This window comes from Lepisma saccharinum, chromosome 20 (assembly GCF_977018435.1).
Source record: "Lepisma saccharinum chromosome 20, izLepSacc3.1, whole genome shotgun sequence".
NCBI lineage: Eukaryota > Metazoa > Arthropoda > Insecta > Zygentoma > Lepismatidae > Lepisma > Lepisma saccharinum.
Genome location: NC_139248.1, coordinates 67,273,505 through 67,295,114, shown reverse-complemented (window position 1 = coordinate 67,295,114; position 21,610 = coordinate 67,273,505). Strand labels below are relative to the sequence as shown.

Genomic DNA, 21,610 nt, shown 5'->3' with positions numbered 1-21,610 from the left:
GTTATAATTCGTTGACATTTTCCTGTTCAAGGTGTGTATCTAGAAAGGAATAGAATATGTAATTACATACAAATCCGGGCTCAAATGATTAGCTATTAGGAAGTATTAGTGACACAGAGCTACTGTACTTTAGTGCGAATGCTTTCGTTCGTATCTCCGCGTTTAAGGGCGTGGGGAACAGTTTCCACGTCCAACCAGGCACGAGGACCCGAAACTGCTCCTCCCCAGTGTTGCCACATGAAGGAAAATTTCCTTTTTTGCAGGAAAATTCGGACCGAATTTTTAGTCAAAAGGGAATAGGGAATTTTAATTAAAAATACCACAATTTCAGGGAATTTTTAAGTCAACTGACTACACTATTACAGTTTATGTTAATTTCCAATTTCATATCCACATTTTAATCTTTTTAATTTTTTCTGTTTCATCTTATTCTCATCCCCTGAATATAAGCCTGTATCTATTTCTGTTAAGTTTATTATACTACGTCGCTTTTATACATCTTCGGATAATAGTAACGATGAGAATTGACGATTTAATTGTTGCTGACCAGGATTCAAATCTGGGACATCTGGCAAACAAGCGATGAAGCTGACGTGTATGTGAAAAAATTGTTTAATATATTTTATTTATTAGAAATTGACCAGCGTGAATACTACAACTACTGCTACCACCACCAGCAATAATAATAATTATAATTATAGCTGCAAGTTTTTATTATTGTTATTATCATTATTTGATATTTTTAGGCGAAGGGAAAAATTGGTCCGGAAAGGAAAATTTTGAGTCTTAGAAAGTGAAATTGTGCCCCCATATTGTGGCAACACTGCTCCTCCCCCACCGACCTTTCTCCGCGGCGAGTTGGAGAAAGAAAAGCCCGTGCACTGGAAGGGCGAGAACACTTAGCATTACGCTTATGGGAGTATTATTTTACTTGTTCTCTTGGGAATATCAAGCTTGCGATGGCGTAGAAGAAAACATGAACGAGAAGAGGACCTATTGAAGATTTAAAGTTGAATTTGAAGTCGTTTGTCCGTAAGGAATACATGCGAGTCTATTATTCATCACATTTTTTTACAGATCGTTTCTAGATTAATAATCGTCTTAAAACCCCGCTTCCAATTGCAACATGGGGAGAAATTCCTACTCTCTTGTGCTCTGTTTTGTTTTTTTCAGTAGCAGTGCTCATTCCGACGATATTGTAACAAATGCTTACCTGGTACGAAACTGTCCCTCTTCACCTTAAACTCAATTGCATGTAACGTGATTCCAGATAGTTTCGTCACATTTACAAAAAGCTGAAAACTAAACTTTTTATCGATATTTCTCCGATCAAGTTGCGTGACTGAATCATATTGCGGAGCGGAGGATTACGTGGTAATAGAACGCTCGTCGGAACCAATCCTGATTGATGAGAAATCACTTTCAAAGTTGATATTGCTTTTTATTGCACGGGAAATTGTTCAATAGACATTTGACTGTGGGGAAAAAAAGGTTCACTCGCTTTACCTTTGATCTATATCTTCAACCTGTGACCCTCGGTTTAAAATGTTATGCCCCGTAATCACGTCAGCGTTTTGACCCGAAGGAACTGCGTGGAATGAAGAAATAAGGAATGAATTTGTCGCATGAGAAGAGAGGAAAGTAACTCCAAAAATGCGGCTCTCGGTTTTGTTTAAATATTCTCCTCCGAAGAGCTATTTGGAGCCAATTTGACATACCTCCACTATTAACCTTTACACTGCCGAAACGGTCGTCAGAAAGTTACGCCGAGGCCTTTGCCGAGAATTTTAAATTCCTACACTTATTCGACAAAAAATGTTATAACACGTAGACTATTTGACCAATATACTTCGGGAAACTTTTGTTTTGCAGTTAAAACATCAGGGCATGCGATCGTGCAGAAATCAAAACGCCAAAGCCAATAAGAGAGGTTGGGTGGGCCGCGACCCCCAACTTTTATGAAAAAAATCATAAAAATGGGGAGTTTGTTTCACATATTCGATAATGTAATGCACCCAGAAACATGAAATGACTTTCATTTCAAACTCGCCGATGTTTCTCGTTCCTCCATCCAAAGCAAAAGACCCGACGTCGCCCGTTACACTCTAACTTATCCTTTCTTCCACCACCTGGTTATTGCCCCCTAATACCAGTTGATCAGCAACTTACTTTCAATCAACCAGGAAGATTGATTTAATACCGACCTAGCATTCTTTGAATGCTTGAGAGAGTAACGGCCGACGAAGGAGTTTGTTGCTTCTGGCTTGCTATTTTTCTCTAATCAGGGGAACCTGTTACGATATATGATATGATATTTATTGATATTGATACAAACCCTTGGGCTATGCGTAACCTACAATATTGTTACATAAACACCCCGCCTTAAACATACACCCCATTGATCATACATTTAGAAACATTTACAAACAGGAGCATTTAGGGAAATATATATATATATATATATATATATATATATATATATATATATATATATATGTGTGTGTGTGTGTGTGTGTGTGTGTGTGTGTGTGTGTGTTTGTGTGTGTGTGTTTGTGTGTGTGTGTGTGTGTGTGTTTGTGTGTGTGTGTGTGTACATGTATAAAAGGCAATACGGCCCTCTTCTAACATTTGAGATTGTTCATTATCACTACCTTCACAACACTGCACTACACGCTCCACCTATGCCTGAGCCACTGCTGTTCCGTATCCTTCACTTTCACTGACTCCTTGCAGCATTTTTCTACACTCCTTCCAAACTACATGTAAATATGAGCCCAGGGCTTTGATGTTTGCATCCGTTACATTACCCCTCTCCTCCCTAGATACAACCTGGATTGTCTGCTCAATGCTGTCCCTTGCACTGACCCCCCATTTGCGTTTTCTGAGGGTCGCCGACCAAACACACTCATGCAGGATACGAGTCCTCGTCTCCTCTTCGCCGCATAACGTGCAGATTACATTAAAATCGACGAGAGAGTTGGGAAGTGTATTCGCACATATGGGAAAACGGGTCACTTCAAAAGGTGTCTGTTGGTTCTAGACCATGTTCAAAAACTTGATTGAACCAAATTCCCAGCCTTTGACGAAGCATTTCCGTGCTGACAAGAAATAAAAGAAGAGAGACAAGTAATAACAAAAATACAAGAATGAGAAAATAGTTATGACTGACGATGTGTGGAGTAACACTGATTTTAAACACGCCAAAGTGCTTCCAATGCAGTCTCAAGCCTGATGAAAATGTGAGAGGAATCGGTGTTCTATCCGAAAATATCAATATTTCCCATAATTCTCTGTAAGAGGCATTGTCACCCTTCAATATGATAGATGATATACAATGTCATCGCAATTGTCCACAGGCCCTTTCACTTCTGACTGTGTCCATCGCAATTGTCCGGCTACCTTCATTTACACCTTGTCTCGGGAAGCTGTGGAGAGAGTCCGCGCATAATTGTAGAAAAGGGAAGAAAGCAAGTGGTCTGAGCCATAGGCGTAGCTAGAACTTTATATTTGGGTGTGCACAAAGAAAAAAATGAGGTCTTGTACCTTTTTAATAGCATATTTTGCAACACAATCACTTGGCTCTTTAACTGCACTGATGTTTGTAAAGGGATATAAATTCACTAAATGACAGTGTTGGAAATTTCTGAATATATGTAGTTGAAAAAAATCAAATTGCATTGAATTTACACACACACACAAAATGATCATAATTCTTACAAACAAATACATCAAAATACACGTCATCTATAACAAGAGACGTCTGTCAAAAGGTACAGTGTTCTTAAACTCCTCAATAACTTTAATTTCATCAATAGACTAAGCTTTTTCTTGTTCCACAAATAGCAAGAGCAGGGCTTCCAATCTATCCTGCTTCTGAGTTGCTCTTAATTTAGTTTTAACTTGAGTAAGCTTGGAGAAAGCTCTCTCTCACACGTGCAGCTTCTGACAGGTATGGAAGAAAAGCGCTGTAGTACAGAGTAGAATGCAGTAAATATCTTCTTTCTCAAAAAATCGAAAAACTATAGACACTCGTTTCATCACCGATAATGGACACGTTTGTACCAAGAAATGACATTTTCAGCTTCTTACAAACTGCCGCTTATTTTCTCTCTTATTGAAATATCTGTCTTTAATTCTCTTTGATAAAGCAGCCCATTAGGGTGTGCCTAGGCACACCCGGCACACCCCGTAGCTACGCCTATGGACTGAGCACAGCAGTGCGCGATGCTGCAAAAGAAAAGTGATGCTAAACAACAAATACACATGTGTACAATTATACATCCAGGCATAAATAATGTCGTTTTGGTCAAGCCCCGAAAAACTGCAGTGAGTATTTATCGTGTAATCATGCTAAGGGCCCTAAACCAAACCTAACAACAAGAGCATTAATTATCCTGACGTCAGTAGACGTAGGTGCTCAATACGGTGTGCGACAAGTGAGACCCGCAATGAATGCACATCCATATTACCGAAAGCGTCTCAGCAGGACGTTCCTTTCTTGCCACGACCCCCTCGTCTATCCTCAACCGCCCCCCACCACCACCTGCCACATTCCAAGAGCGGGCGACGTTTCGACTCCTGAATATCCGTTCTGGAAAGGGAGTCGTTAAGATATTACCTCATATTTGCAAGAGGCGGGTCGACATCATACCTCCACCTCGCCTTCGATAATGTCAAGGTCTTTGAGATGCAGTAAAAAATCCCTTATCGAAAGGGCGCTGCTCACGGAAGGCAGGCACGAGCTTTGAATGCATTTTCCGCTTCAAGATTTAGAAAGTGGAAAACGAATTGCCTCATTACCTTTCTCAAGATTCTCCGATTGGCGCCGAACAATGCCGTATATTGCTGAATATTTTATCCCACAAAGGCCCCAAAATGTGTCAATTGACACACATGAGTGTTTAGAAAGTTACCCTTTCAAAGTAACTGAGTTACTTGGTTAAAATAAACTGATTTACAGTTGCAGTTACTTGGTTCAAAAAGTAACTTACAGTTACTTGATTCGAAAAGTAACTGAGTTACAGTTGCAGTTACTTGGTTCAAAAAGTAACTGACTTACAGTTGCAGTCACTTGGTTCAAAAAGTAACTTACTTACAGTTCCTTGGTTCGAAAGGAAATAACTTACAGTTACTTGGTTCGAAAGGAAGTAACTTACAGTTACTTGGTTCGAAAAGGAAGTAACTTACAGCTGCAGTTACTTGGTTCAAAAAGTAACTTATTTACAGTTACTTGGTTCGAAAAGTAACTGACTTACAGCTGCAGTTACTTGGTTCAAAAAGTAACTTAGTTACAGTTAATTTGTTCAAAAAGTAACTTAGTTACAGTTAATTTGTTCAAAAAGTAACTTAGTTACAGTTAATTTGTTCAAAAAGTAACTGGCTTACAGTTAATTTGTTCAAAAAGTAACTTAGTTACAGTTAATTTGTTCAAAAAGTAACTGGCTTACAGTTAATTTGTTCAAAAAGTAACTGGCTTACAGTTAATTGGTTCAAAAATTAACTAGCTTACAGTTACTCATTAATGATCATTAATTGTAATGAAATAAATTTTTGAAGACTCACGCTTTCTTTATTTATGTTTTAGGTGCATAATATAAGTCCCCATATATTTATAGCTACCACGCCAGGGGTCCCAGGTTCGAATCGCGGCCTGGACCTGGATGTTCTTTGTGAATGTCTCTTCATCAATTGCATAATATTATAATTTATCCTCATCTTCGCGATTAGCCAAAAGTGGCAGAAAAGCGAATAAAAGAAACAACCAAATCCATGTGTTCATATTACGTCAACAAACAAATGATGGAACAAGGAATCAGCTTGTTTGAATGAAGCCTAGCTTTGTTGTCTTAGGAGTTTCTACGAAAATCCTTTCACCTTAGCATCCATACACACAAAGTTGGAAGCATAGTTACCAAATTTAGCTCTTCCCCCACGTAACAAGTCGATTTGGACACTGTTCTAATCTTAAGTATCTCTTCGACGGGTCGAAACTTGTCTCTCATATTCACTCATTCAACAGCCTTGGAAACTTCTCTAGTAAGACCAGCCCCGCACCGGATCCGTCATGACAAGGCGCGATCATAGGCGTAGCTACGGGGTGTGCCGGGTGTGCCTAGGCACACCCTAATGGGCTGCTTTATCAAAGATAATTAAATACAGATATTTCAATAAGAGAGAAAATAAGCGGCAGTTTGTAAGAAGTTGAAAATGTCATTACTTGGTACAAACGTGTGCATTATCGCTGATGAAACGAGTGTCTATAGATTTTCGATTTTTTTATGTCATTGGAGAAAGAAGATATTTACTGAATTATACTCTGTACTACAGATCTTTTCTTCTATACCTGTCACAAGCTGAACGTGTGAGGGAGAGCTTTCTCCAAGCTTACTCAAGTTAAAACTAAATTTAGAGCAACTCAGAAGCAGGATAGATTGGAAGCCCTGCTCTTGCTATTTGTGGAACAAGAAAAAGCTTAGTCGATTAATGTAAATGAAGTTATTGATGAGTTTAAGAACATTGTACCATTTGACAGACGTCCCTTGTTATAGATGACGTGTATTTTGATGTATTTGTTTGTAACATTTATGAACATTTCGTGTGTGTGTAATTTCTATGCAGTTTGATGTTTTTCTACTACATATATTCAGAAATTTTCAACACTGTCATTTAGTGAATTTATATTCCATTACAAACATCAGTGCAGTTAAAGAACCAAGTGATTGTGTTGCAAAATGTGCTATTAAAAAGGTACAAGGCCTCATTTTTTTTCTTTGTGTACACCCAAATATAAAGTTCTAGCTACGCCTATGGGCGCGATAAGTCATTCTTGTCGCAAACATTAGTCCCTTATGGGCGGCCGCACACCGGACGAAACATTTGACTCGAGTCACCTTACGACAGGTTGCGACGGTTTACGCCAAAATAACGAATGCCCGTGGAATTTGGTCTCGCGTGGAGCAGCTTGCTTCAAAACGATCTGCGCATCCATTGATTTCAGGCACACACATCTAATCGCAGACCGGAAAGGGTTGCAACTTGAAACCATCAATTAAATCTAGTCATTGAATCTTACATTAAATGGTTAATATCGTATTTTCTAACCAATTATTTCCTAGAAATATATATTGAATTTACAGCATATAAACTGATACATTAATTCTACATTCACATTGATACACTGATTCTGCTGTAAACAGTTATAATGCATCGTTACCCGCTTCCCAAATTATAAATGACAGACCTAGACCTGTTGTGTACGTGGACGAAATCTGCTATCAGATTTTAGCAAACAAAATGACTCGTCGTTGTATTCCTCCCGCCAGGTGGTTCTGCTTGTTCGGGTATAGTATAGTCTGTGGTTTATAAGACCTAAGAAATGTAGTGATTGCTGATACAACCTTTTCAAGCATTCCCATTGGCTGTTAGCTTTTTGGGGTAGTAAATAATCTGTGGTGGTTAGGTTAGGCTAGTTTGGTTTGGTTCCTTTAGAAAAAGACGACGAAAATTGTTGTAGCAGCAGTACCGACCCTTAAGAAAAGTGTTCGCACAAGCCAATAGAGAATATGCTCACTTCCTTCGTTGCGTTACGTCGCGTCGTGTTGCGTTGTATCCGGTGTGCGGCTGTCCTAAGCTAACAATAACAGTTTTCTACATTGAACTACACATCTTGTAGCTGCGGTTACATAACGATTCAGCAAAGCTTTCTTTACGTGTTAAGTGTACTGAAATGCGTTATGTAAATCGAAGCCTGTCTTGAAGGTAGTTCGAGATCCATTGTGTTCGTAACAGATGTCGTCACAATCGCTCCGTGGGGGGGTCCGTCTGGCTCTGAAAGGGATTACTTTGGGGCGAGAAGAACTACCTGCCTTCATCGCCCCTCCTTCCCCTACCACCAAAAGTTTCTTACGAGTCGATGAACGAATGTCGCTGCTTGAAGAGCACGATGGAGTGACGTCACTTCAACGTCAAACGTAGTCGGGATAAGAAACGAACTTGCGTCACGACAATGTTGAATGTCTGCCCCCACTTGACGGGATGCTCGAAGTGAATGGACGTCATCTGGAAGTTTCCGTTTCGCTGTTTGTAGAAAGAAAGCAAGGGGGGGCTCTAAGTATCTCGATTCTACATCGTAATTCATTGTAACAACGATAAAAAAAGTTGCTTCTGAGCTATTCCTTATGAAAGTATCACTTATCATGTAAAATTAAAGGGAAAACTATGCAGGATTTGGAATTATTAATAAAAACATTAGTTTCATGGCATTTAAATAATATATAGCTAGTGTTAAAAATGCACAGCATATGATCCATTAACATTTTTTATAGTAGAAGTGAGAATTTATGTGAGGTGTTTCCACTTAATTTAGTTTCATTAGAAACTAAAGGTATTTTCAATTCTTACGGCGGGCGCTCTAGAAGCTGGCAAGGGAAATGGTGAGCAGAGACAACAGCGGTGGCGCCGAGAGATACGACGTGGCGGAAAAAGTTCTACGTGAACCTCGTTCTACAGGCTGCTGCGTTTCTTATCGCGCTGGATTGGTCGCTTCCACGCTCCCCACTTCCCTTGCCAGCTTCTAGAGCGCCCGTCGTAAGAATTGAAAATACCTATAAGAAAACTAAATTAATTCTAATTTCATTCTAATTGTCTCGTTGATTAAGAATTACTTAATTTCCCAAACAAACCTTAGTTTGAAGAATCTATTTGTGATAATTTTAATAACCTTGGCATTGTTCCACAATCCTTCAAATTAAATAATGTGAATGGTGACACACCCGTCACAGATAAAAACTGTTCATAAAAAAAGGATGTAATATTTTTTTTTTTTTAGAAAGCAAAAGCATGAAAATGTCAAATAAAGTTTGCTTTGAGAAAATAAAACTGTTTCAGCAAACCCATATATTTCCTGTTTTTTGGAAGACTGAGCAAGTTCCTAAAGTCATGTCTCGGAAGTGTCACAATTACGAAAAATATATTTTCCGGAACTCAAAATTGAGAAGGGTGAGGAATATTCTGAAATTAAATAACTTTCATCAAGGGAAATGACATTACATGAATTGATAGAGTTTACACATTTCAAGATGCTAAGAAAATAAATTAAACAACGAATGTGAATTTGTCTGAATGTCACACCCTTCACAATGGACTTGCTCTTCTGTTCCTTGCGATAGTTCGGACGGTGCTTGTTTACTTCTATCGAGGAATTCTAACGTTAGCTGCAATCTGTTTCGGGAATCTGTGGAGCAAGGCCATGCATAACGGTAGAGAAGGGGAGAAAGCGAGTGAGCCGAGCAAAGCATTGCGCGCTGCTGTAAACGTCTGGTAGCTGCAGCCGACACTACTTGTGCAAAGACTTGTTTTCGTTCGCTCACACCAAAGATTCCCAGGACAGAGAAGGTAGTAAGTAGGTAGCTGCAAATTTAACAGAATTACTTTTGCATTAGAAGTAACTCTATCAGTTAGGCATGTATCTAGAAATATATTTGGGAGGCGAAATAAGTGCCTCAAAAATAATAATAATAATATGATAAAATATAATGATTATAATAATATAAACGTTTAAATTAATACGTTACGATAGTTTGTAGGTCTATTCGTATTGTGTATATTAATTAATAATGAATTGTTAATATGAGTATGTAAAAAGGCGGTATAAGAATAGTGATATAACAGCACGTATTCGTAACAGCGTAATTTGGTGTGGAACCACCTCATTGGTTTTAATAATAAAACGAAATATATTACAAAAGAACGGAATGTACAATTTGGGAAAAATCAGGAAATGCCCAAAAAAATAATTGCATCTGGCAACCCTTATTCTGACTTTTGCTGTACAACTTTTACCGAAATAATATTTCCAGTACACTGTCATCGCTACGAGTGCAGCGAATTGTAATCGCGAATAGAGAAGTGATCAAGGCAGCCTTTTATAATAACAGAAATATAATAAATGTTCCAACGCTGCAATTGCCGCGTATGAATATTCAAACAGTTGTTGAACGTGACCTATCTTCGCATCTGACGCATCCCCTCCTCCTCCCTTCTAGCACTTCTCTTCGACCTTTCTTTCGCATCACTGGACTTTCGGTCACCCGGCTCGCGGGAGCATCGCCTCGGTCAACACCGACACTTCACTCCGGTCGATGGATGGAGTCGTGGTAGCGTTGTCGCGGTTTTTTTGTTAACGAGAAAGTGGTGAAAAAAGCAGAGCGTCTTATTTTCTTTCGCGCGTGCGATGTTTTTGTAAGGTTTAAGTGGAAGAGGCAAAAAAGAGCACCTTCCACTTCCCCGCGGGGATAATTTAGTTACTGCAATCATCATTTCCCCCCTTTCTCATCTTGAGTCCTGTCCTTTATGTGTTTTTCTCCCTACAAGGAGAAGAAAAATGCAAGCAGAGTGTAGAAATAATGCACAACTGAGGTAGAACACGAAGCATCGGATAAATTAACACATTAAGCATCAGTCATTACCAGGCACCGGATTTATATGTACATGCCATGTTGCGCAATATACAAAATATAACAGATTTCAGCTTCATACATAAATATGTATTTACATACAAATCCGTTTCGTCTAACATTTAAGGCATCACTTCCAAAATTACTTCCTATCATAAATATACATGTTGTAATTGCAGGGAAGGATAAGATAGAACTTCATCAGAAGTTTCTTATAGCCAAGAAAATCACTCTTAACTCTGGTACCACAAGTACTAAGTTTACTGATGGAGTTTCTTTTTTCTTGAATTATCTATTTCAGAATTTTGTAATTGCATTTAAAAAACAAAATATTTGCTTGCACAACGATACTACTAGTTGTCCAAAATAACGACGAAAAATAACGCTGCATTTAAAAGCATGCACTGCTGCCACCTTTTCGGAAAATTACCGAAACATAGTTATATTTCACTGGAGGGCAGCAAAAAACATCCGTATTACACTATTTCGTAATAATAAGCACTGTTTTAGTCCCCTTTATGATCATTAAAAGTCAAAATAGTGAACGAGTTGAAATTATCGTTCGTTCTGATTCATTTGGTTTATTTTACTTCGCTTTTCTGGGTTTTCTAGCTAATCGCGACGATGAGTATAAGTGATGATGTGATGAAATTCATGATGGGATTGTCACAAGAACACGCATGCCCAGGCCGGGATTTGAACACGTTGTGGTAAATACTCTACCACGGAAATCGGCCATCCACAATCGACTATGTTAATGTAAGAGTCAAGTTGGAAAGAATTTGGTTTTCGTTGATCCATTGAACGTCAGTGCAAGAACTTTTTGATCACCCCTCGTATATTATGCATTTAGGCTGTGGTAAACAATTTTTGAAAATACAGTTTACATTTCAAAATGAATCAGTCTTAGAAGTTCATAGGAGATGTTTATCCCCTCTAGCCCATGGTCTAGATTCTAGAAGTTCGATCTTGATACATTACTTATCTTCAACATCTCCACGTCAGTCACTTATTTGCGTGGAATGACTAAAAGTCCGAAATGCCATCGCCTGCTTCCGTCTCGTCTCCAGTGAATTCTCGGTTGGCATCAACCCCCTCCCCCCACATCTCTACGTCGATTCGGTAAAGTCCAAGAAAGTTTCCTTTATACCCTTGGGACATTTCGAAGATTCCCGTTCCGTGTAGGGACAAAAGAATCCATTTTCTGCATTGCTAACTTTCCTTCCCTGTTTGCCCCACCGAGAACTTTACTGCCATCTGGTGGCTGAAGATGAAGACTTCAGTTGCTTCGTGTACTTCCGTGGAAGCTTTACCCACAGACATTACCGTAATTACAGACTGGAAACGATGCGCTTCTGTTTGAAGCCGCGCATCTTCGCTCGCGCATAGCCAGGAGAATAGAAATATGGCGGAGATGCGCATTAGAGCTTGTCATTGTTTTCATATTTATGAAGAAATTATTTGTTCTCACTTGTGGAGTTGAAAATGTGGAGTTACAATCCTTGTTAGTAAATTTAAAAAATGCAATCTTATGTGGTGCAATGACTCACAATCTTCAAATAGTTGTTATGCTCGGTGCCATGATAATATCCCACAGCTTCGAAATATTTTGCTTCAAGTTGAACCATGTTAAAAGGTTCACGTTTCCAGTCTGGTACAGTGGGATCCATGAGTATTACCGTGCTAATTGCACTTTATTTGACCCAATAAAAGATTCAAGAATTAAAAGAAAACTCAAAACAAGCTGTTGACAACTTCTGCACCAGCATACATAAAAATCTATAGCTTAAAAACACACAGGATGTAAGAGAAAAATTAATGAAAATAGTCATGGACAATTGGCACGGTAGTAATACTCATGGATCCCACTGTACCTGGAGGTCTGTGGCTTTACTTTTTTTACTTTGAGCAAAAATATGTACAGATTGAGGTCATACACAAACCTGGACGTCAGGAGGGTTGAACTGAACCATTGGAAATTGATATCGGTCGTTTCAAGTTAGAACAAAGCAGAAACCCCATTTTTTTTCTATAGTTAATAACTGTTAGTATTCGTATGGAACAGCCAAAGCAAAAAATCCATCAGATCGTAAAGAATAGTGTAAAATGCAGGAACCTGAATGTTATAGCTATTCATTCTACAACACACGTATCAAAACCGAGGTTGGTGTAGTTTTGGTGCATAAGTTGACACAGTTAAACATTTACTTTTGGTTTCATGGAAATAATGTACTTTTGTGTGCATTTTAATGCAACAGCTCTTGCACTTGAACATGTCAACTGGCACATTTTGTGTTCTGTGTGTACTATTTAATCCAAATATTGTAATAAATGGTTCCAAAGTATTCAAAATTCAAAAGATTAGATTCTTATGTGAGAGGCTACCTAACATAGACTTTATGACTAAAACGTCCTAACTTTTAGAGGTTTTTCTTGAACAAATGTGTAGAAATGAAGCTGAATGAAATGTACAAAACATATAATAATAATAGTAATAATAATTTCTATTCAAGTTTTATCAACGGCTCGGCTCCTCTTACAATTTCTGGCGACGTACAAATTGCAACAAAATATCTGAAAATTAATTCATCATATTGTATTTGTTAAATTCAAACATGCTTAAATGCATAAAAATATATATATTAGAATTACAAGTTGAAAATATTTAATTCACACATACATACGTCTACTTGGAGTTTCTTAATCTTTTGTATGTGCGTGAAAGATCTTTGATTATATTTTTTTCTATTTAGCCCCACTCTTAGGTAACTTTTGGCTAATCGCGGCGATGGGAATGAGTGATGATATGGTGAAATTGATGATGGGACGCTCATAAAGAGTACATAGAATTCTAGGCGTTACCGGGGATTAAAATCCTGAACTCTTGGATTCGCCGCATGTGCTATTGGCTACACTGTGGTCACAGAGTGTTGAAGCGATACAGTCCGGCTAAGGGAACGAAACTAGCTGGAAAGTACGATTCCAAACGCGAGAGGGGAGGCAGGTAGAACACTAATCAAACCACCCTGTGGCATGCATGGGTTCGCTTGTTGTGTTTATTGCTGTTTGCAGTGTTATGTTTGTGATGTCTCTTACAATTCGTAACAAACCGTTTCGAAGTGGAACAAAGAAAACTGTGCCGTTTAAGTCCCTGTTGCACAATCAACAAAACGCCCTCGATATAATACACAATGCCACAATCCATTCAGTTACTACATTTTCTTTATTATATTTATAATACTATGTATAATAATACTATTATTAATGAATACTATCCTTATTACTGTTAATTAGCACATTTGTGCTAATTATAATATTTTCTAAGGAGATCAATTTAATTGAATAATCCAAAAAGAAAGTTACTGGTTCACAAACAAGTTTATCTACTAATGTGACGTGATGAATACTTTCCTGTTATATTCTGTTTGCTTATAGTATATGGATGGCTATTTTTTTTCATTCTGTACCCTTACATAATTTGTAAAGACCTCTGCGTATTTTGGTGGCGATGTTACTACGTTTAAAACTTCATTGTTGTCTCCACAGCAAACAACTTACTTTAATTAAGAAATCCAAAGCAAAAAGCAACAGGACACAATAAACCTCATGCTCTATCAGGAGATTATTGTTAAAGATTATTAACAGAATATCGTATCTAATGTCCTTATAATTATATCCCTTTTGGGTAAACAAGCTAGATAAGGTGAAAACTAAGAGACAAGTTATTTTTCAGGCGTAAGTTTAAATATATATCAGCGTGTGTTTCATTCATACCTAACAACGACAATTTACTTCTAACTGTACCTGAACATGTACTGAAATCGTGTCATGCAATATTCGCTGACATGTAAGTTGATAATTATATTTTCCCTTTGTACCTACTTGTGATATTTAGAACAGGTTGATATAATATCTCGCTCACCTACTTTTCCACAGAGCATAAATCTTAAATAAAAGCAAATGTGTTACATGAAATCACAATGACTGACTATGCAAATGTACTAATCGTTATTCTTTAGGATAGTAAATTGTCACTTTAGCAACTTCTCTACAACTTGTCTATATTTCAAAAAAACCTTAAATGTTGGTGACACAAGTGCACCTTTTTATATAGTTCGCTAAATACATCGCAATAATCAAAACGATCTTCCATTTTTTGACAGAAATAATCGACAAATGGAACATATAACATCGATTACTGAGTAAAAATGTACAAAATAATCCACGTTGTATTTGTGGAATAGGTTAATAAAATTGAACAACGTCATGTGGCTATATCATGAAGCACATAATTCTTGTAAACTGGAACATAACATGAAGAAGGAAGTGAATATCCTCTATTGTGACTAGAAAGTAAGATGTGTTAAAGATGTGACTTTTGAACTTTGAACTACACAATTTCAGACAACTTATGAGCAATAATACGGACATATAAATAACAATCAACATTTTTTCGTGTTAAATAAAGGAATATTATAGTTACACGGTCGGCATCCATGTAATTAATATTACCATTCAGTTAGTTTCACAAATTCTTAAATGTCGTATACTTTGCACTGATTGAACACAGACTTTTTTTACTAACATATAATTAAATGTTGTACTACATACAAACACATAAATTTACTTGTAACTGATCAGGAGACATCTATGTTTAGTTTGCGATAACAATTATTGTTCTTACTCTGGAAATTATAGATTTATAGGAACTCTTTTTCGTGCAAATCGCTCATTCAAATACATGTATTTCGCCAAAACACACCACTAATCTTTTGACGTCATCTGTCCTTTGACGTCATCAGGTTGCGGCCCGTATACGGAGTATACGCATCTTGGAGGCACCGCTTGAACCCGGTAGTATCGAAAAATGCCGTGTCTCCTGACGTCATGTGTTTCCGCTATTTGTGGAATGTTACCTTGTGTTGTAAATTGTCGCTTGACCGAGCACTGATGTCTGGAGAGAGATTTTACTTTTGTACAGAGTCTCCCTTGAATCGTTCTACAATATATAGAAGATTACCAATCTTGTACAAGATCAACAAGGAAGATTTTAAACAGTGGCATGCGGTGACATTTGTCCTTAGGGAAGCAACCCTAAAAAAATTGAGAAGTCACAAAAATAGTAAAGGTCTTGCTTCCTTCGAAACGATCTTTCATTCGTGGCTGTTTCAAAGTGGAAGCTGCTTTTTCCCTGCCTTTGCAAAACTCATTAGTCATTTCTTGCAATGTTTGGAAAAGTTGTTTTTTTCTCAATCGATCACCCTCATGCATAATTGGTTATTCTTCTGTCAAAGAGCATAGTTTTATGTGTATTTATGATTATAAAAAATGCTTCGCTGATGTGTCTCAACGCTGGCAATGGCATTATACCGTACACAAAATCATTGGTATGTAGATATTTAACCGTGCGGTTTGCAACACTACGGTAGATACAGCAGCAGGCTTTGCTACAAAATATGACGAAACAATACACCGAATAGTGCGAAAAATGACGGGAAAATGCCGAAAATCGGGGAAAATCACCTAAAACCTGAATATTGGCAAAAAAATGCAAACAAATGCACTTTAAAATTATCTTTTTTGTTTTCTAGACGAAGTGTAATATTGTGTATATTTAATGGGCATCGTGTCAGAGATGTCAGAAAAAAGATGACATTTCATCAACTTCCGCTTCCTATTTATAAAACACAGTAAATACATTTCCGAGCCCGACTTCGCGACCCCCCATAGGTTGAAAAACGATGTGTTAAATCAACCTTCATTCTCCTCACGACTCGACCGAACTCAGTGGCGTCCACCCATGGGGCCCGGGCTCACCCAATAATTAGTTGTGTTACAACATAATGATAAAGTGGTAAAATTATGTAATGAACGGATTAATTCATTTATATATCAATAAACAATAATTACTATCAGAGGTATCGTAGACGTTGTTGAAAACTATAACTTGAAATGTATACATGTTCCTCTCAGTATATTATTCTACATCCTACTAGTGTTGCCCACGGGACGAGACGGGACAGGCTTTTAAAAATTCGAGACGAGACGAGATTGATCATGTGTCCCTTTGACAAACGAATATTTTCGAGACGAGACAGCATTTCACAGCATTTCTACGAGACGAGACAGGCCAAAGTCTCGTCTCGTGGGTAACACTACATCCTACATATTTAATACGTGTAATTTTGTACTCTTTACTTGCCTTAGTGTTGTATAATGCTGTGGTCAGAACATAAAAAAGGCTTCATGAAGGCGCAGGCGTCGTCGCCTTGTAATCAAGGGGTCCGGGGTTCGATACCCGGTGGAGGCACATAGTGGTTCTGATCCCACTGTAGGTCCAGTCCCGATTAGCCTTAATGTGCATAAAGTGGACTTAAAACACCAAATCAATCAAACAGAATAAACTATTAGCTAATATTATTACTGTATAGCTATTTATTGTCATGGTTCGTGGCGGTGCAGACAGAATGTACACTACGTGACATCAAATCAACGTGTTGCACTTTGTAAACAACTAGACGTGACATAGCACCAAGTGGCGGGAAACTGACAGACTTAATGTCTAATATACAGCCTGTGCCAGGAGTCTTAGGAGCAAGGCTTGGCATAACGTTACAGAAGGGGAGAAAACGAGTGCTGGTAGCTGTAGACGCGTTTTCCCCTCTCACGCGCTCGTTGGTTGAGCCCTCTCGAGTTAACTACTTGCGCAGAGGACTTGTTTTCGTTCGCTTGCTCCATAGATTCCCGTGACGGAGTATAGATAGGTTAAGATGTTAATCCCTGTGCCCGACTACAAATTCTGATGTTTCTTTGTTTCTTTCCAGGACAAATGAAGATGCGTCATGGGCCATCATTGGCTCGAGAGGTCGCTGTTATTGGCGACTTTGTTGAGTTCGCTCCGCCTAGGCGGCGGGGTCTACGGGGTAAGGAAAAAGGTAAGTCCTGCACTTACACTTCGGAATTTTATCTTTGTTGGATTATTAATGAAAACATGTTGAAATCTCTCCAACTTGCAATTCATAACAGGGACGGCACCAGAAAGATTCGACCCGGTGGGCAGAAGCTGTATATTCATAAATTAGGGTGGGCAGTATAAATGTAAGACCTTATATGAGTTTCACATGCACTCATGCCCCACCTCCCTCCAACATATACAGGGTGTCCTAAAACAACTTCAACAACGGTTGGATACTGGTAGATATAAAAAAAGAAGGAACTTTTCATCATACACATAACCTCGAAAGTGCTTAGTTTCTGATCTAACCTGTATGTATGCAATGCAAACCAACTCACCAAACGATCGCTCTGACGAAACTTCCAGGGACGCGTAGCAAGGACTTGAATTGAAAACAACAACTTGGGAGTCTTATCTAGCAAAATAAGTTTGTATAAAATAATAATTATACTTGCGATGTATAGGTTGTAAGCATAGGTGTGCGCAGACTAATTTATTTTGGGGTGCCTTAAGGGAAGTTTCAGTTAACTATCTGGACAAGGCTAGCCTAATTGTCGTAACTTCATTTTCCTTTTCACAGAAACTATTAGGTATATGAACATGAAATTTAACATTATAGAATGAGCATTTGTTATCATTTTAACACAGGTTTTCCTATCACTGTGTCGATATTTCAAGTAATGGAAGTAAACAATTGGAAATGATAAATACAAGACTATATCTCTACAGGTACTATCAGCTGAATCACTCTGACGAAATACATCTGTAGGTTCAGTTCTACCATGTTTTATAATGCACATTACTCCATAAAATATATTGCTGTACCTGGTCACTCGATAGTTAATGCCATGCATTATATATAATTTTAAACCGTAGAATTCAGATGCAAGTAAAAATCTGAAAATTGATAATCTTGTCATTGAAAGGGAAGGGAAAGAGCATTCATGAAAGTCTTTGAACACGAAAGTCTTATTGTAAATGTTGGAAGGTTGCATTAACAAACAAGTCGGTCCTCGGGAAAAGAATAAGTACGGGCCGATAGCTATGTGAAGGGGCTCTGCGATTTATAAAGGAAGAAAGAATTTCTTTACTACATGATTACTGATTAGTATAGTAAAGAAATATCACATTGTTTTGTGGAGAGGGAGCGAGAGAGCGGGGCATCTCAAATGAAACGAAATTCCTTACTTTTTTTTTACCACGGATATTATTTTCATTATTTTAATGGTAATTCAACATATTTTATTTTTATTTTTTGAGAAGACATTTGGGGTAGGCAAGTACCTTTTGCACCCCCGTGCGCACACCTATGGCTGTAATAAGTATTTACAGCATTTACAAACTGGTCAAGACAAAGAATTTCCAACAAATGCGGACTGAAATTCAAGACTCTTCATTCTATAATGTCCCCATCGTGCTTCGAGTGTCGTGAAGTACCAATAATCGTGAATGTTGATGAAATCGACGAACTGAGAAATGCAAACATAGCGAGTTCGCCACCTTGTTTCAAACGCAGACTGTTATTTTATTTATTCTAAATGGCTGATCGAGTCCCTCACATAATAGGGGAATGAATAGTAAAAGCTCTTGCAATAAATTGAAAAAAAAAAACATATTTTAAACATTAATTAATTCGCACATTAGAACTAATATATAACTAAAATCAATCCGACCTGGATAAAGGTGTCACTATATCACGTGTGCATTCCGAGCGCACAATGCAGTTCAGCGTTTGACGTAAGTATGGATAATGTGTTATTAGCAAAATTTAAAAAAAAGCAAGAACCCAGGTATAAATCAAATTCTGAGTCCATTCTGCATCTAACCTAACCTGACCTAATTATAGGCTAAAGAACATTTTGGCAAAATATCACCGAAAAGTAATAAATAAATAAATAAACAACATTGTATGTATTATGATATGAAGCACAAAGTTCTAAAATTTCGTCCCTATTCTATGTTAGTTAACCACAAGAAAAATCACATGATTACATAACTGATAAGGAAAATGTATCTGTAAGAAGATTTTTTGCCTCCCTGATGGCATAGTGGTAGAGTCGTCGCCTTGTTATCAAGGGGTCCCGGGTTCAATAACCGATGGAGGCACATAGTGGTTCGGACCCCACTTTAAAGTGTAGGTCCAGTCCCTATTAGCCTATCTGTTTATAAAGTGAACTTAAAACAACTCATGTAAGAAGATTTCTAAATAGGGTTCCTAACTCATTATCAAGTCAATAATTCTGCAGCAATTTTTCAAACCTACAGAGCTGTTTTATCAAAATCTATTTTTGTGATTGCTTCTTATTAGTAGAACGAATATAAAATTGTTTTTTTTTTAAATTTTGGATACCATATCGAAATTAGAAGATGACAGGTATATCAAACCGTGATGATGAAAGGGACATATCAAATTACCTCTGTCTTCTTATTATTTCAATGTAGACCTAACTAAACAACTTTGTGTGTTGCTGGAGGAAGCAAGGCGAAGAAGAGTTTTTTGTTGTTTTTTTTTGTTTAACAGATTACCTTAATCATACCCAGGCCGGAAGCCCGGAGTTGACAACATCAAGCAACTCCACTCCACCCCTTCTACATTCAGTTCCAGTTATAACTTTTTGGCCAAACTATGGCGGATAGTTATTTATATGTATTTCCATATTTTTGCCACATTTCAAGTATCTATTTCTTTTCATTATGTGGCACATTTTCAAAGCAATTTGATGCATCGTTCCTGTGAAGGCCAGGAGCTGCAGCCCTCAGGCCCATAATCCTCTTCTAATGTTCGTCATATTCTGCACAATTTTGCGCCTCCCATAAAGTTTCCTAAACCTACTGGCTGTTTAAGCATACAAGTGGGCATTAGATCACAGTTTGTGTTTCAAAAGCTTTGGAAATTCCTTTCGCTTTCCAACGATAAAGTTAAGGAAGTTGAAAGAAAAGCTTAAATTAATTCCATTCAACTTATTATTTACTCTGACTTTCGTAAACCTATTCACTAAATCAGTGTTTCGGCAAAGGACAACAAAGCTTTTTACTGAATGATAATATGTGAACTTGTCTGTAATATAGATAATATTCACAAGTAAAATATACATGGAGTGAACACCATAATAAACTTCGTTATTTAACCATTCGCATTTTCCCAAGTGTATATATTTATTGAATTTGATTGGGTGGGCAATCGGGTGGGCACAGCAATTTTTGGGTGGGAAATTGCCCACCCGTGCCCACCCCTGTCACCGTCCCTGATTCATAATAAAGAAATCTCACATCGTGAATTGCCTCTTGATTTTCATCGTTACCTGTATGACCTTTAGTGTTATTTACTTTGAATAATTTTAGAAATATTCCTCGTTAATTGTCTGATCTCGTTCTTAGTCTCATCTCGACAAATCAGGAAGTGTCTGATTTCGTTCTTTGTCTCATCTCGACAAATCAGGAACTGTCCGATCTTATTCTTAGTCTCATCTCGACAAATCAGGAAGTGCCCGATCTCGTTCTTAGTCTCATCTCGACAAATCAGGAAGTGTCTGATTTCGTTCTTTGTCTCATCTCGACAAATCAGGAAGTGTCTGATTTCGTTCTTAGTCTCATCTCGACAAATCAGGAAGTGCCCGATCTCGTTCTTAGTCTCATCTCGACAAATCAGGAAGTGTCTGATTTCGTTCTTAGTCTCATCTCGACAAATCAGGAAGTGCCCGATCTCGTTCTTAGTCTCATCTCGACAAATCAGGAAGTGTCTGATTTCGTTCTTTGTCTCATCTCGACAAATCAGGAAGTGTCTGATTTCGTTCTTAGTCTCATCTCGACAAATCAGGAAGTGTCCGATCTCGTTCTTAGCCTCATCTCGACAAATCAGGAAGTGTCCGATCTCGTTCTTTGCCTCATCTCGACAAATCAGGAAGTGTCCGATCTCGTTCTGGTTTCGACTTTTTTTTCAAGGTCTCGTCCCTGTACTACAACCTTGATTGCGATCTCACTACAGAAGAAAAATTGAACGATGACAGTTGGCTGCTGCTGATAAAATTCCGCAGAGAAAAGCGCGACTCTTGTTCGCATGAAGATAAAAGGGGTGTTGATGCATTCTATCGATATCTCGCATCCCTTTGATAAACTGTTTCACCATTTTTCGTTCCTCGTCTACAATTCTTCACCTGGCGCCCTCTGGCTTCTATTGATTGCTGGTTATTGTTCCGTCCCT

At 38.0% G+C, this 21,610-nt stretch overlaps 1 protein-coding gene across 1 annotated transcript in view; it reads left to right on the top strand.

The window, feature by feature from the left end:
* The window catches only part of LOC146003312 (putative G-protein coupled receptor CG31760), an 822,492-nt gene that overhangs the window by 570,141 nt on the left and 230,741 nt on the right, over positions 1–21,610 (top strand). The window contains exon 3 of the mRNA XM_083141570.1: positions 17,279–17,389. Within this exon, the coding sequence (XP_082997696.1) occupies positions 17,297–17,389 (93 nt within the window). The 5' untranslated portion in view covers positions 17,279–17,296. The remainder of the gene's footprint in view (positions 1–17,278; positions 17,390–21,610) is intronic.